A 13,919-nucleotide genomic window follows, 5' to 3' on the forward strand; every position below is an offset into this window, starting at 1 on the left:
AGGAAGCTGCGGTAGGATTTCACCATTTGTTACTCTGTGACAGCTTCACTGAACATATTTGTTTCAGGACAGTGGTTTCCCAACAATTTTAATCTGATGTACCCCCCCCCAAAAAAGCCATAATGATCAACAACATCACCCATAAACTTTCAAATGTGCTCATTTCAGTTGAGCTTGAACCAGAGCTTCGATATATAACAGTGGCCCTTAACTGAATAACAAAATAACATGTAGTCACAGACCCTAGTCTGATCTGTCAATCACGATGTTTAACCTCGTGATTAAAACCAAACATTCCCGGTAGATTGAGCACTTGGACGTGCATTGGTGGGATAAGAACAATACCGAAAAAACATCTTAGAGTCACACTTATTCGGGTGTCCTTTGACTTTTTATTTGGTCCACGTCCCATCCACTAACACGGAGGAGGCAGGGTTTATGAACTGTACTGTATCATGCCACCAGAGGATGATCAAGATGAATCTCTTCACTTTGGGGAAGCTTTTATCTATTGCTTAGCTAATCTAATACTTTAATCACTTTTCCACACAACTGCTTATCTATCTAAGTACTTTCAGCTAAATTAGTTTGAAATCATTAACCAAATACACCCAGTCATATCAGGATTATTTATTGTTTTATCTTAATCATCCATAACCTTTAGCTGACTATTAATAATTGATAAAGGTTATCAGCTACCTTTTCAAAAAAATGATCTGCTCGATTGCAAACCAGTTTTGGCATGGCAGCTTGGGGTAGTTGTACACTTGGGTTAATCATTGTACAACTGGTGCACATAACGTGTGTGTATAAACTCTGTGCGTCCGTGTATTTACGTCAACATCTGTGTCGTCATGTGTGTGTGAATTTGTCACCATCAAGGTGACATGTTCGGCACCTAGCGATGCCCGGGGGCCATCCTGCTTGCTGAGCAGGCACGAACTGAGAAACACTATTCCCCAGACAATACACGTCTATGCTCTGCTCTGCACCTGTGTTATGTTTTCAGGCTGACATAGATGTGCTTTGTTTCCATGACTCAGAGACTAAAATAGTAAGGCCGCCACCAACTCTGAACTCGGGGCCCTTTGTAGTAAAACGACCACATAACTTCAAACACAGCAGCGAATGGTTAGAAACAAGGTTGTTTGCGGATTGCTCAGTGTGTAAAGCTGGCACACAAACGCTGAGTGAACACAATTTCCCTAGGCTTTTTATTTGCCTCTCAGGATTTTCCAGCGTTGAAACCAAACTCATATTGTCAAACTGTTATTGGATACACTGTGTATTTACCCAAATGTGATCTCATGGCTCATAATCTGCAAACTGGAGGACGGTGGGAAAAGAGAAGTTCACAAAAAAGTCATCCAAACTATATAAACCAGCAAAGCAACGAATGAGACGTGGAAAAAACATGACAGCGTTAACAAAAAACTCAGAGCTTCAATGAAATTTATTTACTTTAGTGTCAAAGTTTTAGTGATGTTGTCACTGTTACGACTTAAAGAAAATTAAAAGCATTAAAAAGCAGGTTTGTGTCATTATCATCAAGATCATGTAACTAGAAAAAAATATACTGCTGCCCCCTGGTGGATTCAGAAAACAAAATGCCTGTGAACTGTCAAGTCAAAGTACAGGGTGACCAACATACTGTGTAGCATATAAACTTCAATGCTTGACAAACAATGCCCTCTATAGAAGCACCCGGACTCAATATGATTTATACACAAACTTTAACCTTTAATAAATCATCTTTTATATATATATTACACCATGTTATTTGATTGATTCATGAATGTCTGAGGAGTATCATATAAAAAGGAACCAGCCAAGAAAACATAAACAGGACATATTCCCGTCTGTCTGCAGTCCCATGTTCCTTCCTTGAAATGAAATACAGCAGCATTTTCCTTTGGTAGAAACACAACAGCCACTTTCTGTTGAGTCCTAGAGCGTAACCCTCTGTCTCGCTCAAAATATAAGAGGAGGATGAAGATGGGAATTAAATGAGGAGGTGCTTATCTGAAGTCTTTTTTTCTTGTTTCAGTGCTTCGGTGCTTTTTGTTGTTAAAGTTGCATTATTTCTTGGAAAGAAATTTCATTTTGTTTCCTAGAACAAAGGGAAAGAATCCAGAGGTTTGAGGTTAGAGAGCTTATGGTCATTTGCACAGAACAAAATCTGGCTAAGAAAAGCTCAGAAAGATCCTTACCCAAGCCTTTGAGAAACCTGTTCACCCTCCGATGTTCATTCTCATTGATTGAGTCCAGATACTCCTGCAACCTCACTTCAAACAGTCCTGAGAAAGGAGAAGGAATTATGAGCCTCTGTGTCACCTGACCAGCGTTTGGGTTTGAGCGTGACCTTGCCGCTGCACCTCTGTACCTCTCAGAGCCTGCCTGTGGAGCTCCCTCTCCTGGATGAACCAGCCAAACATCTGGGTCTCCATGAAGACCTCCAGGAAGCGACGCACGGTCTTCGAGGGGATCGCTTTACGAAAGCCCTCCCGCTGGAAGGAGCAGGGGACCGGGGAGGAGGACGAGGAGGAGTAGCCGTCCTCCCGTTCCCCGGTGATGAAGAGCGGGTAGTGGCCAACTAGCTCCACGAAAAAACGGACAAAGGCCTCAGATACGACCGTGCTGAGCTGTTCAGAGTCTGAAAAGAGGAAGTTGAACCACATATTCATCGGTGTTGCTGCAAAGATGCAAGAAATAAAGAGGTGCTTTGTTGTAGTGAAATGTCTTGTTATGTCTTACCACCCGGTGCGTCTCCTCTCTCATTGGCGAGATCCCTTCTCCTCTCGAGAACATTCTCCAGCGCTGATTGAAGCTTGGAGGGCAAGATGGAGTCCTCATCGTCCAACTATAAGGAAAAGGACAGGATGATATTTTATCATCTGAACTTTTTCCACATCCATCATAATCATGCAGAGCCATAAACACCAACCAAACACGGGTCAATGCATGCAGCCTACCTGTCTGAGAAACCGACTGTTTCCTAGATCCACAACCAGAACCTGTGCACAAGAAATATAAGTCATCTTAATTCAAAAGATATCAGTCTGTTGATGTGATAAATCTATTTACACCTTCAGATAACTTCAATTTCAAAGAAGCGGTTCCTCTCTGACCTCCTCCAGGGGCAGGTCAGTGAGCTGGGGCAGCGAGCTGGACAGCAGGCCCACGATGAACGGGGTCGGGGTGCACACGATGTCGAGCATGGCAGAGGGCAGCACGGGGATGTAAGTGTGCTGCCACACGAAGGGGTACAGCAGGGCCACCATGGCATGGCAGCACTGGGACAGAGTGCTGAAAGGAGAAGGACGAGGAGGAACAGAGGAGGGATATGAGGTTTTTTAATAGATTATAAATAAATAACCGGTGGATTTCCATGTTTACACCCACTTCGAAACACTTTTTCCATATTTGACTGAAAGCATAGCTGGGAAAGGAGAAAAGAGAAAGCAACAGATGCAAAGATGACTTAATTCTCGCCACATGAGGGCAGTATGATCCAATGACGCAGATTATTCCCTCAAGGTCCATTTCCCACTGAGGGAAACGAGGGTACATTCTTCTGTCTTTTAACGTCACTGAGACTTTGCATTCCTGTCCTTTGCTCATGTGACCACACTCTCTGGCTCTCACTGGCTTTTCTCCTGCAGCACAAACAAGCTGGCCCCAGCACAACAACATCAACCAGCAGCCTGCAGGCCTCAAAATATCTCTCTGGCATGTTCCCTGAATAAAACTGGGACTGCCTTATATTTATTTAGATATGAGGGGCTATAGACCACCCACACCACCTCTAACTTCATTATGAAAACATCATCCCTTCTGTCTTCATAATCATGTAAACACTGGGAGACTAATTTACAGCACAGCATTTTGTTTTATAAGAGATAGGGGGACACATGCAGACATTAAGGGGATGCGTCAGACCGACCTGAGCTTGTCAGCAGTGAAGATGACCCGTCGCTCCAGCAGCAGAGAGCCGAACACACGCAGGAGCAGCCGCAGGCTCAAACAGGAGAAGAGACACTCGAAGTTGACGTGCTCCAGGCGGGAGTCAGAGGGTCGACAGAGCTCCATCACCTGGGAAATAGCATTGGATTCAAAATGATATCAGATGAAACATTTAGAAAAGTTAATGCTTTATTTTAGATTTGAATAATTCAGGGAAGAGAGAAAAGTGACACCACGATCAAGTCTCACTTCTGTCTTTAACCCTAAATGCTAATTAGCTATGAAGCTCCTGTTCATTATCGCAATAAAGACAAGTAATAGTTTCCTCATAATATATCTTGGTGCTCACAGCATCGCTCACCTCAGTGCCCGAGCCAGGCAGGAACGTTTTGACAGTGATGGTTCTGCCCGGAGCAGGAAACTGGGCCTCCATGATGGCTCTCATGAAGGGCTGCACCAAAGCTGGAGACAGAGCCCTCCGCCTCTCCACCTCATCCAGCACCTACACACACACACCAACACACTGTCATTTGAACCCTTTGAGGAGACTTTGTTTTTGGGGACTTCTGATGTGTTTGGAACTTTTTTTGCGGAGAGATTTCTTTCGGGATCTTGAACGTAATGTTCTCACTCATCACAATAGAACATATAATGCTCTTAAATGGCCATCTCTGAATGTAAGAAGACACATTAAGTGGTTGCTGATATTAATTGTTAATTGATATTCAAACGTATGTACTTCAGTTACCCTTCCGATTTACAACAATATCGTTTAATTAAAATTATCAATTGATTTTTGCTTTTATGTTGGCTCCACCTCCCCGCGACCCTCAAGAGGATGGATGGCCTTTTACTCTTTTTATCATCTTAAACTTGATTGCACAATAGTGAAAACATCACTTGGATCATTTTATATTTATTTTCTGCCAATAGATCCCTTTCACCTAAATCTGACACAATGAAACTTTAAAGGTGGTTGAAGATAACGTTGGATAATGGTTCACAACTTTGAAAATTAAAGAAAATCTGCCATCATTTTGCATCTGCATTCTAGTCGTAACACACCTTATTAATAGTAATATTATAGTAGGGCACCAGTGTGAGAGATTTACCTTGGAGAACAGGTTGAAACAGCCGAGGTGACTGACGATACAATAGACCTCTGGTAGACGTTTGCCTTTTCCACTGGGCTGAGGAGTAAAAACAAAATGTACTTTTGGAAAACCTCAATGTCTTTATTCAGTTAGTTGATAATTTGAGTCTGAGGGTAAGAAAAAGATTTTATAGGTGCAAAGCATATTTTATTCTTAAGAGATACTGTAATCTCATCATTGTGAAAATAACCAAATTGGAAATGCAAGACTTTCATATGACCGGAAGAATATGCTTCTTTCCTCTTCAATTTGTTTCTGACCCCCCAAATAATTTAAAAAACACACTCAAATACATCACAAGATGTATAGAAACACACATATCCACTTTCCCAGACTCACACACTTCCTCCCAGACTCTGACATGGACTCTTTAATTTTTTTCCCACAGGCACGTAGACTATTTTGGCACGCTTATTTACTCAGCCGTCACCGTGGTATTTGGCCACTTCCTGTCCAGTACAGCAGTGACACTTATTTATTCTGTTCATTCCTATTTACCAGTAAACGCCGGCAGTATCCGAACCTCCTGGTCCCGTCCTCTCCAGTCAAAACAAAGGAGAACATCTCACTGTGGGGGACGCAGCAAACACACAAATAAACAGGATTCATATTTGGAAAAATACACGGTTATTATTTTTGTGAACATTCTAAACTGACTTTTCAATCAAAAGCCCACATCGACAGTCATGTGCAAGTTTTCAAGAGGTAATAAGAGCTTCATATGTGTATGTAGAGGCTCTGGGAGAGTATTTAAAGCTACTTTAACTATTAAGTTGGACAATTGGATTCATTTTATATTCTCACCTTGGGAAGTTCTCCACCGACTCCCAGTCTTTAGCATCAGGGAAGCAGAACTGAGGAATGATCCTCAGCTGATCCTCTGTCTCCCTCATGAACTTGAAGCTTCGCTCCAACTGCAGCCCAACAGAAAACCCAACTTTCATACATTTTCAATAACTTTTATCATCATTTTATGAGAAATAACTTTCTACATGTGAAATTAAATTTTCCAACATGTGCAATACTGCCACACTTTGTATATATTGTTAACATTGTACATATTATTAGTTTTTACAGTTCCTTGTGTTTATGTTCTATTTTTTTACTTAATTTTTATGTGTATTTGACTGTTGAAACTTTGCTGCTCTTTAAGCTGAATCCTCCCACTGTGGGACTAATAAAAAGTCTTAATTTAGATTAATTGTAATTACTTCCGCCTGGTTATGTTTCCACCCCTGTCAGTTTGTTTGTTGGTTTGTTAGTCTTGGTGTTAGCAAGATTACACAAAAACAATATAATGGCTTTCCACGGAACTTTGTGGAAGGATGCAGGATGGGTCAGTGCAGGATCCAGATCAGGGAGATTGTGAGATTTGACGTTTGTTGATGTATTCTCAAAATTTCCCAGAGGACAATACATGGATCTTAATTTAAAACATGTTAAGGCAACAGATATGAATGAGTGTGCACAAGTTGATGAATTTAAGGAGACTGTTGGCCCTTGGTAGAGGGATACATTTTGCATCTGCATCTCCAAGAAGGTTCCCAGTTCGATTCCAGGTTTGCTCAGCATCTTTTTCAGTGGGGTTTGAATGCTCTCATTGTGTCTGCCTAGGTTTTCTTCAGGTGCTACAGCTTCTATTTTGAGACATCTACTCCACAGCATTTACAAACAATGCGTCCTCTGCTCCTGACCTTAGGGGGGAACTGCTGCGTGACCTCCGGCAGATAGTGGACACCAGCCTTCGCCTTCTGCAGCGACACAACCAGGAAATACTCAAAGAGCTTCCGCTGGTGGAGCTCCTTGTCCAGAGAGCTGCTCCTGCTGCTGGTGCCATTGTAGTTGACCTGGGTCTGGCTCGGCCGGCTCAGTATAGACTGAACGGACACAAGGCGCTGGCGCTGGCGGTGAGCTGGACCAGAGGAGGTAAGATAACAGTGTAGTTAAAAATTTAGAAATGGAAAAATTAAAAAAATATGACAGTTGTGTTTGAGGTCAGAGAGCCTTGGCGATGGACGCTACCTTTAGCTCGTTCTTCAACTTCACTCTCAGAGTCACTGTTTTCATCTGTTACTGTAAAGACAAGTCAAATTATTTAAAACTAAAATCCACATTTATACATTACAATTTCAAGTTAGGAAGCATTTAATGACCTCACCTCTTCCTGAGGTCGTCTCAGCATAGTGGTAGATCCTTCTCAGATGTTTCTTTCCGATTCGAGCTTCAAAGATGCTGTTGATCCTCAGAACAAGCTGTGGGGAAAGAAAACTCAGACTCAGTGAAAGGATTCGGCAGCTCTGGCACCTATAAAGTCAAAAAATGATCTGTGCTCAATTTGAGTTACCGTGAAAAAGGGTCAGTTTGAACAAAACCAAATCATTTCTCCATGTTTGGGATCTAGGCGGGCTGGCCTAACATTGGAACACATACAGACCGTTGGTATCCTGCGGCAGGTGCGGCTGTATGGATCGCCGGGCAGCCACGAGGGGTGTTCTGGACCCGTGGGGGTGGAGGGAGGGCTGAGCCGGGGTGGAGATGACACGCCGCCGCTTCTGGCACCGTGTGTCTGCTGGTGGCCCCGCCGCAGTTCCAGCAGCTTAAAGCTCCTGCCCGAGTTCTGCCTGAAGAAGCCCGGCCGTGACGTCTGCGAATGAAACAATTCGTTTTTAATCTTTTCAATGTTATAAAGTGTTGAAGTGTTTTTTGTAGCTTCTACTGCAGGGACCTTGGCTGTATCAGCACCAGGGGAGGAGGGCAAAGACTGCTGGGAGCACTGACTCTCCAACTCGATGTCCTCGTATGGGTTCTCCTTGGGCGAATCTATGGAGAGAGCAGAAGTGAAATGTATGATTCATGCTTTTAACTTTTGTCCAAATATTACCTCCACCAAGGAGTTTAAGGTTTATTGCTGTTGGTTTGACTGTTGGCAGGATTAAGCAGAAATTACCCAACCAGTTCTAGTTACATTCACCAAAGAAAATATGTGTGGGAATACCTCAGATAACCATTTAAGTAATTAAATAAAAACAGATCTTTCCAAAGGTCCCATCTCTTTTATTTACTTCCTCTCTGACATACCTTCTTCATTTTCTACGTTATCTACATTTCGTACATTTTGCTTGGCACAGATTCTAAAAAAAGGAAATCGGTGGAGGATAAGTGATGTGTCTGACCCTGGATGTCTTCGTAGTGATGGTCCTTAGATAGTGTGTGAGAGAAGAGTGGCCCAGTCGACCCTGCAAGGTCTTCAAACTCAAAGGATTTCCTGTCACAGTGAACAGAATGTACAAAACATTATATGGTGACTCCAGGATGTTGAACATCATTATATTTAACATTACTTTAGCTCTGGTCAGTACATCAGCAAAGAATTGACTTTTCAGACCCGTCTCTACCTGTTGATGTTGTCTTTGACTCTCTCACCTCTGGGTCTCCCGGGGACACCAGAGGGAAGTTTTGAAAAGGATCTTGTGGAGATGGAGGGCAGCGGAGGGAGGTTCCTCAGCCCTCCGCCTTGCCTCTGACTCTTCCCCATGGGGATGGCAGCTGGATGTTGGAAGGTACGTCTGGGTTTGGGGACGGGGTTAGTAGGGAGGTCTCCTGGCTCTGTGTACACATTCTCCTGGTGCTGCATCCCATTCCCACTCTGACTGACGGCTTCAGATTCTTTCTTTCTCACCTCCACCTCTTTGTCCTTACTCGGCGGGCTGAAGTAATTTCCAAGCTCCGGAGGTGTTTTCCCTTGGTGGTCCCCCAAAGCCTCCAGTGTTTTAAAAAGAGTGAACACCGCTCTCTTCTCTTGGCTGGTGTGTTTGGCCGCTCTCTTGTCACTGCTCTTCCTCAACGTTCCCCCCTGCTGCATCACCACCGTAGGCGAACACGGCCTTGAATCTGCGAGCTTTTCTACGTTCTCTTTCTCGTGGTCTTGGTTTTTGTTTTGAGCCACTCTTTTACAGTCCGCCTCTTGTTGGGTTTCATAGGGTTTACTGATATTGAGTGTCCCTCTCAGCTGTTTTCCAGTTTCAACGGGTGAACAAGGCCTTGAATCCCCCAGTTTTCCTACAGTCGCTTCCCCAAGATTTTCCTTCCCAATCTGAGCCACTCTCCTGCAACTGTCTCCACTTTGCACATCAGTAGTCTTATTTTGGCTTTTTGTCTGTGATTCTGTCCCTTTCAAAGTAGTGCACTGGCCCGAAGAATCGGAGGTAATGGGTGAGTGAGTGGGTTCCTTTCCCTCCCACAGAGAAATCTTGTCCTTTATCTTGCCTCCATTGGATCTGGGGAGCTTGTTGCCTAGCAGGAGAGTGTTCTCAGTGCCGTGAGCATCAAAGTGTGGCCTCCTGTGAGCCATCATGGGTGATTCTTCCCTCTGGTTGATCAGGTTGTCCAATGTGGTGAAGGGAAGTTTTGGCGGAACCTCTCTTCTTTGCCCAGATCCCTTGTTTTCCACTGAAGCAATATGGAAACCACTTCTACCACTGAGGTCGCCCTTCTTTATCCTTAACGCAAAGAGAAAAAAAACTTAGACTGAGTTCTACTAAGTTACAAATGAACATAAAATTATTCATTTCAAGAACATTGTCAAAATACACTAGTAATGCAGAGAGGTGAGCAAGTTAATAGCACTTATTACCAGCCAGGATTACATGTTCAGTTAAATAAACAGTATAGATTATCATAAATACATACTAGATAATAATAAAATAAATGGATAATGCTAAAACTACAAAATAAACAAACAACTGTATATTACTTTTAGGTCAAAATAATGAATTCATAGTTGAAATAGCTCAAATTAAAGGATAAGCATTGTAGGTCATTAGCTAAAAGTAATACATAAACAACTTTGCCCAAAGGTAATGGATAAAGCTCCAGCCTCCCGCCACTGTAAATAGTATGAATACAAGCTTATTTTGAATTGATATGCGCTTTTATAAATATGAACAGATATTAAATAGCTTCCGTGCTGTGGGGATATACCAGAATTAAAAACTTAAAATAATTCCTCAGTAAACCACATGTGTGCTAACATACGGCTGCGAGCCGGCTGCTTCGAGAGTATCCTTAACTTCCCAGTACGGTCACTGTTGCTGCCACTTCGGGGACATTCTGTCTTTTTCTGGCCACAGTGGGAAAATTCCTCCTGAGAGTAAATGCCAGAGGACAAGCCTATGACCGAGCATCTTCTTCTCATCAGCCTCGCTAAATAAACACATACTTGGCCCAGGGCCCATTTCATCAAACTGTTATGTTTTAATAAATAAACTGGAGGAAATGGGAAGCCCTGGGTTGAGAGACCTTTTCTGACTTTTCATTAATGGACGTGAGGAGTAAAGGGCCACATAAACCCTGTTTCTTATTTCTCAGGCTCAGGAGGGGGTTTGTGAGGTATAATGACTGCCCTGATACAAACCTGTTGACAGTGGAGTAGATGCAGTCTTGCTTTGTTCTCATTCTCTCAGTGGCCTCCATGATGACTGAGCACCTGAAAGAGAGGAACGACAGAAGCATCTTCAGTCACCAACGTCACTCAGTTCTCAGTTTAGTTGCGTGAGGCATTCAGAGTTTGGATGTGATTATTGACATCCTGTCTGGCTTGGCTCCAGTTAATAATTACTGTCAGGCTTTTCCCAATGAAACAAAAAATCCCTGGACTATTTAAATTGGATTTGGGATTAATTTGACTTTAAACAAAAAAGGAAATCTCCATCAAATTAAACACACTCATAGATGTCAGTCCCCTAAATGCATGTACCGTATTTCTGATTATTCTTTTCATCAAGCCCTATCACGCAAGGTTAAAGAAAGAGAAAAACATTTCCTGGATCAACCACTTGTCCAGATCCATGCCAGGCTCTCTCATGGCCCATGTCCCTTCCCTTCCATCTTGTGGAAATCCCTTAAGTGGTTTTTGCATAATCCTGCTGATAAATCCACTTGTAACCAGGGAACTCTCCAATCAACCTCCCAATCAAGCAACACACCAACCAACCAACCCATCCAACCTACTACCAACAAATCTACTAACTTTTTTTCAAGGAGTGACAGAGTCATGTCTGGTTTTGAAATATCACTGGGATCATTTTTGAACTGCAGTTTACAGTATCTATACCACCACATGTCAAGATCAATATGAGATAAGGGTCCATGGTGAGACGGATATTTTCTGATTCAATCTCATCTGGTAATGTTCAGTGTTCAGGGGCCAGCTGGGTAGACTCAAGGGGAAAACATGACAGCTTCTCCTGTGAGCAGTTCATCACACAAACCAACATTTCAACAGTCATTAGGTAAACTGTTAGTGATTGTGACCCTCGTCTTCCTGCCTTCTTTTCTTCAGTGTATTCTGCTGCCTCCTCCACACAGGAGACCAACGACCTTTGACCCTTCCAGCAGCAGAAATGCTCTGTTCTCCTCATCCCGACTCTCATATTTTCACGTTGCCAAGGCAAATGTTTCAAAGTTCAGTGGCCTCTAAGATAGCGCTTGGTAAATTCCCAGATCTGGAACTGGTGTCATCATTTGTTAAGCTGACATGTTTTCCAAGATAATGTGCAGGCAGCCTTTACAGCAGGATCGCTGATTAGCTGGGACACAAGGGATTCAGATACTTAAGTGATGGGGACTGGATCCTGAGCTGTGGAATTTGTAAATCATGCAAACATTTTATTTTAGTTAAAAAGTGACAGAGGAAAAAACATCTCAGCCAAAATACAGAATTGATTGATTCTTCTTCTTCGTGCGTGCGCACTGAAAAGGTTTAAGATTAATATATGGACATGAAACAAGAGAGTTTCAATTTCACTTTTAATTTCCTTACATCTAAAAGTATGGATCAACTTAAGCTATAGCACTTTTTTCATTAACTAAGTCACTATGTTATTGTAACAAGGGTATCTAGCCTGGGACCTGCAGGCATCACCCTTTTTTATTGTCTGGAGAAAGAGAACACAACAGAAAGTGAGGAAAAGAGGGATCAAGGGAACAACGTTGTGATCCATTATGTTCCTGGAGTATCTGAAAAACAACACGTTTCTGTAGATGTCTGGAAATAAGTGATACAGACACAGCCATGACGCCACATCCATCATGCTTAATAGATGAGCTTGTATGTTGTGTATCCTTCCTCTCTCCACACTTTGGCCTTTCCATCCGTTTAACCCTGAGGTCTCATGAGGACATAAAACAATCTGATCTTCAGATTCTAAATGAATCACATGACTTTGTGTTTCTTTTACTCTGCACAAAACCAGTTTGCGTAGAAAACAAGTCAATGAATACACGAGACCGCAGCATTGTATTGAACTCCCTTACTCATCACATGATCTACATTACATACAACAAATGTTATGTCTCTTACCTCATTCTGTCGTAAAGATTCCATGTGTTCATTCGTGACATGGCAGCATTTTGCCAAAGATGCTGCTGTTACAGTATCCATTGGAATAAGCTCCTGTGTCGGTTGTGTGTGTCCAGATTAAACAGTCTACAATAAATCTTATTATTTAATTGAATCCTTCAGTTGTCAGGTGAATAGAGACAGGAGTCTCAAATCAAGCAGCTGTACATGCACTCGTCTCCAGTTTTTGACTTTCATTCACTCTCCCTCCTCCACACAGCTTGAATATGACTTCCCCTTTCCTTCCTTCCCTCTCTCTCTCCCTCTCTCTCTCGCTCTCTCTCTCTCTCTCTCTCTCTCTCTCTCTCTCTCTCTCTCTCTCTCTCTCTCTCTCTCTCTCTCTCTCTCTCTCTAATGCTCTCTCTCTAATGCTCTTTCTATCTCTCTTTAAGTCTCTCTCTATGTACAAGCTTTCTCCCCCAACACTGACATTATGAACTTGCTACATAGACTGAACGTTTATGGTTCTTTAGACTCTTAATTCTGACTGAGACCACTTCAAATCCATAATCTTTCATGAATGATCATTATGAATGATGATCAACATTTCTGCTCCTCCAGGGAATCTGAAGTTCCCGGGTACTCACGTCACAGCTGCTCCAGAGCTACAGTTGGTCATGCAGCTGCTCTACCGAACTCAATAAAAGGCTTCCAGTGAAATTCGGAAACCGCAATTTAATAAGAAATAACAAGAGTGATCTAAATTATTCATTTCTAGGAAAAGTGTTTTTCTGCTTCAATACAGATTACATAAGAGGTAACCATTAAATGATACATTCAAATTTCCAGCACAATGATTTTAAAATCAGTACAAACAAAAAGCCTATATGAAATTTCTTTATTTTTATTAAAGTTTTATGTATTTATTGTCACAAAAATATCCAAATATAAACTGCATTGCAAATCTTTTTATATTTTAAGTAACATTTATGGCATATGTACATTTTAGATTTATATACATATATATCAATACATATTTTTCCCGATACGTATTTTTCTATACTTTCATCTGCTGTCATTGATGGTGTATATTTTGTATTATATCCTTTGCTGTCTTTGATTTTAGAAGACATAGAATCATATGCTTCTTCCGCTCTTAAACTTAATAATTTTATCTTTTAAATGATGTACAATCACCCCGTATATACAGTTTGAACACACTCATAGATAATACTTAAAAACTGACAATACATTATTAAAACAGGCTTACCAGTATTCAAGCAGGCACTGCTGGGTCCCTGTTGCAGTGTCAAGCAGTGGACTTTTGGCGGTTACACATGTTAAACTATGCTGGAATCTGCCTGCAGCCAATGACCAGATGGGTCCACAACACAAGTCAGTGACAGGTGAGAGCTCAGCAGCTGTTTCTCCCTCAGCCCTCCCTCCATCGCGTGTTTACACGT

At 42.1% G+C, this 13,919-nt stretch overlaps 1 protein-coding gene across 2 annotated transcripts; it reads right to left on the reverse strand.

Moving 5' to 3' along the window:
• Positions 1 to 1,435: 1,435 nt before the first annotated feature.
• On the reverse strand, positions 1,436 to 12,798 carry LOC128429052 (DENN domain-containing protein 2A). Of its 2 annotated transcripts, XM_053415335.1 has the most exons (20): positions 12,478 to 12,798; positions 10,531 to 10,602; positions 8,513 to 9,616; positions 8,291 to 8,382; positions 7,843 to 7,937; positions 7,552 to 7,761; positions 7,276 to 7,369; positions 7,140 to 7,190; positions 6,812 to 7,029; positions 5,922 to 6,031; positions 5,616 to 5,685; positions 5,076 to 5,153; positions 4,325 to 4,465; positions 3,944 to 4,092; positions 3,129 to 3,306; positions 2,973 to 3,014; positions 2,755 to 2,860; positions 2,384 to 2,653; positions 2,211 to 2,297; positions 1,436 to 2,110 (listed from the first exon to the last, which is right to left on the reverse strand). In XM_053415335.1, exons 1-20 carry the CDS (start codon positions 12,516 to 12,518, stop codon positions 2,079 to 2,081), a joined length of 3,240 nt encoding a protein of 1,079 aa, XP_053271310.1. In that variant the 5' UTR covers positions 12,519 to 12,798; the 3' UTR covers positions 1,436 to 2,078. The 2 variants fall into 2 exon arrangements, 1 of the variants encoding a protein (XP_053271310.1); XR_008333866.1 differs by lacking the exons at positions 1,436 to 2,110; positions 2,211 to 2,297; positions 2,384 to 2,653 and having other exon boundaries at positions 2,777 to 2,860; positions 3,087 to 3,306.
• Between the last annotated feature and the right edge of the window lie 1,121 nt (positions 12,799 to 13,919).

The sequence above is a fragment of the Pleuronectes platessa genome, chromosome 22 (assembly GCF_947347685.1).
Source record: "Pleuronectes platessa chromosome 22, fPlePla1.1, whole genome shotgun sequence".
NCBI lineage: Eukaryota > Metazoa > Chordata > Actinopteri > Pleuronectiformes > Pleuronectidae > Pleuronectes > Pleuronectes platessa.

What these genes read in the sequence shown, in the direction of transcription:
- LOC128429052 (XM_053415335.1), bottom strand. Translation starts at nt 12,518, where the DNA reads ATGTCACGAATGAACACATGGAATCTTTACGACAGAATGAG. An exon ending in AATCTTTACGACAGAATGAG is followed by an intron (nt 10,603 to 12,477) that starts GTAAGAGACATA and finishes CCTCTCTTTCAG; the next exon opens with GTGCTCAGTCATCATGGAGG. An exon ending in TGCCTGGCTCGGGCACTGAG is followed by an intron (nt 4,093 to 4,324) that starts GTGAGCGATGCT and finishes GCTATTTCCCAG; the next exon opens with GTGATGGAGCTCTGTCGACC.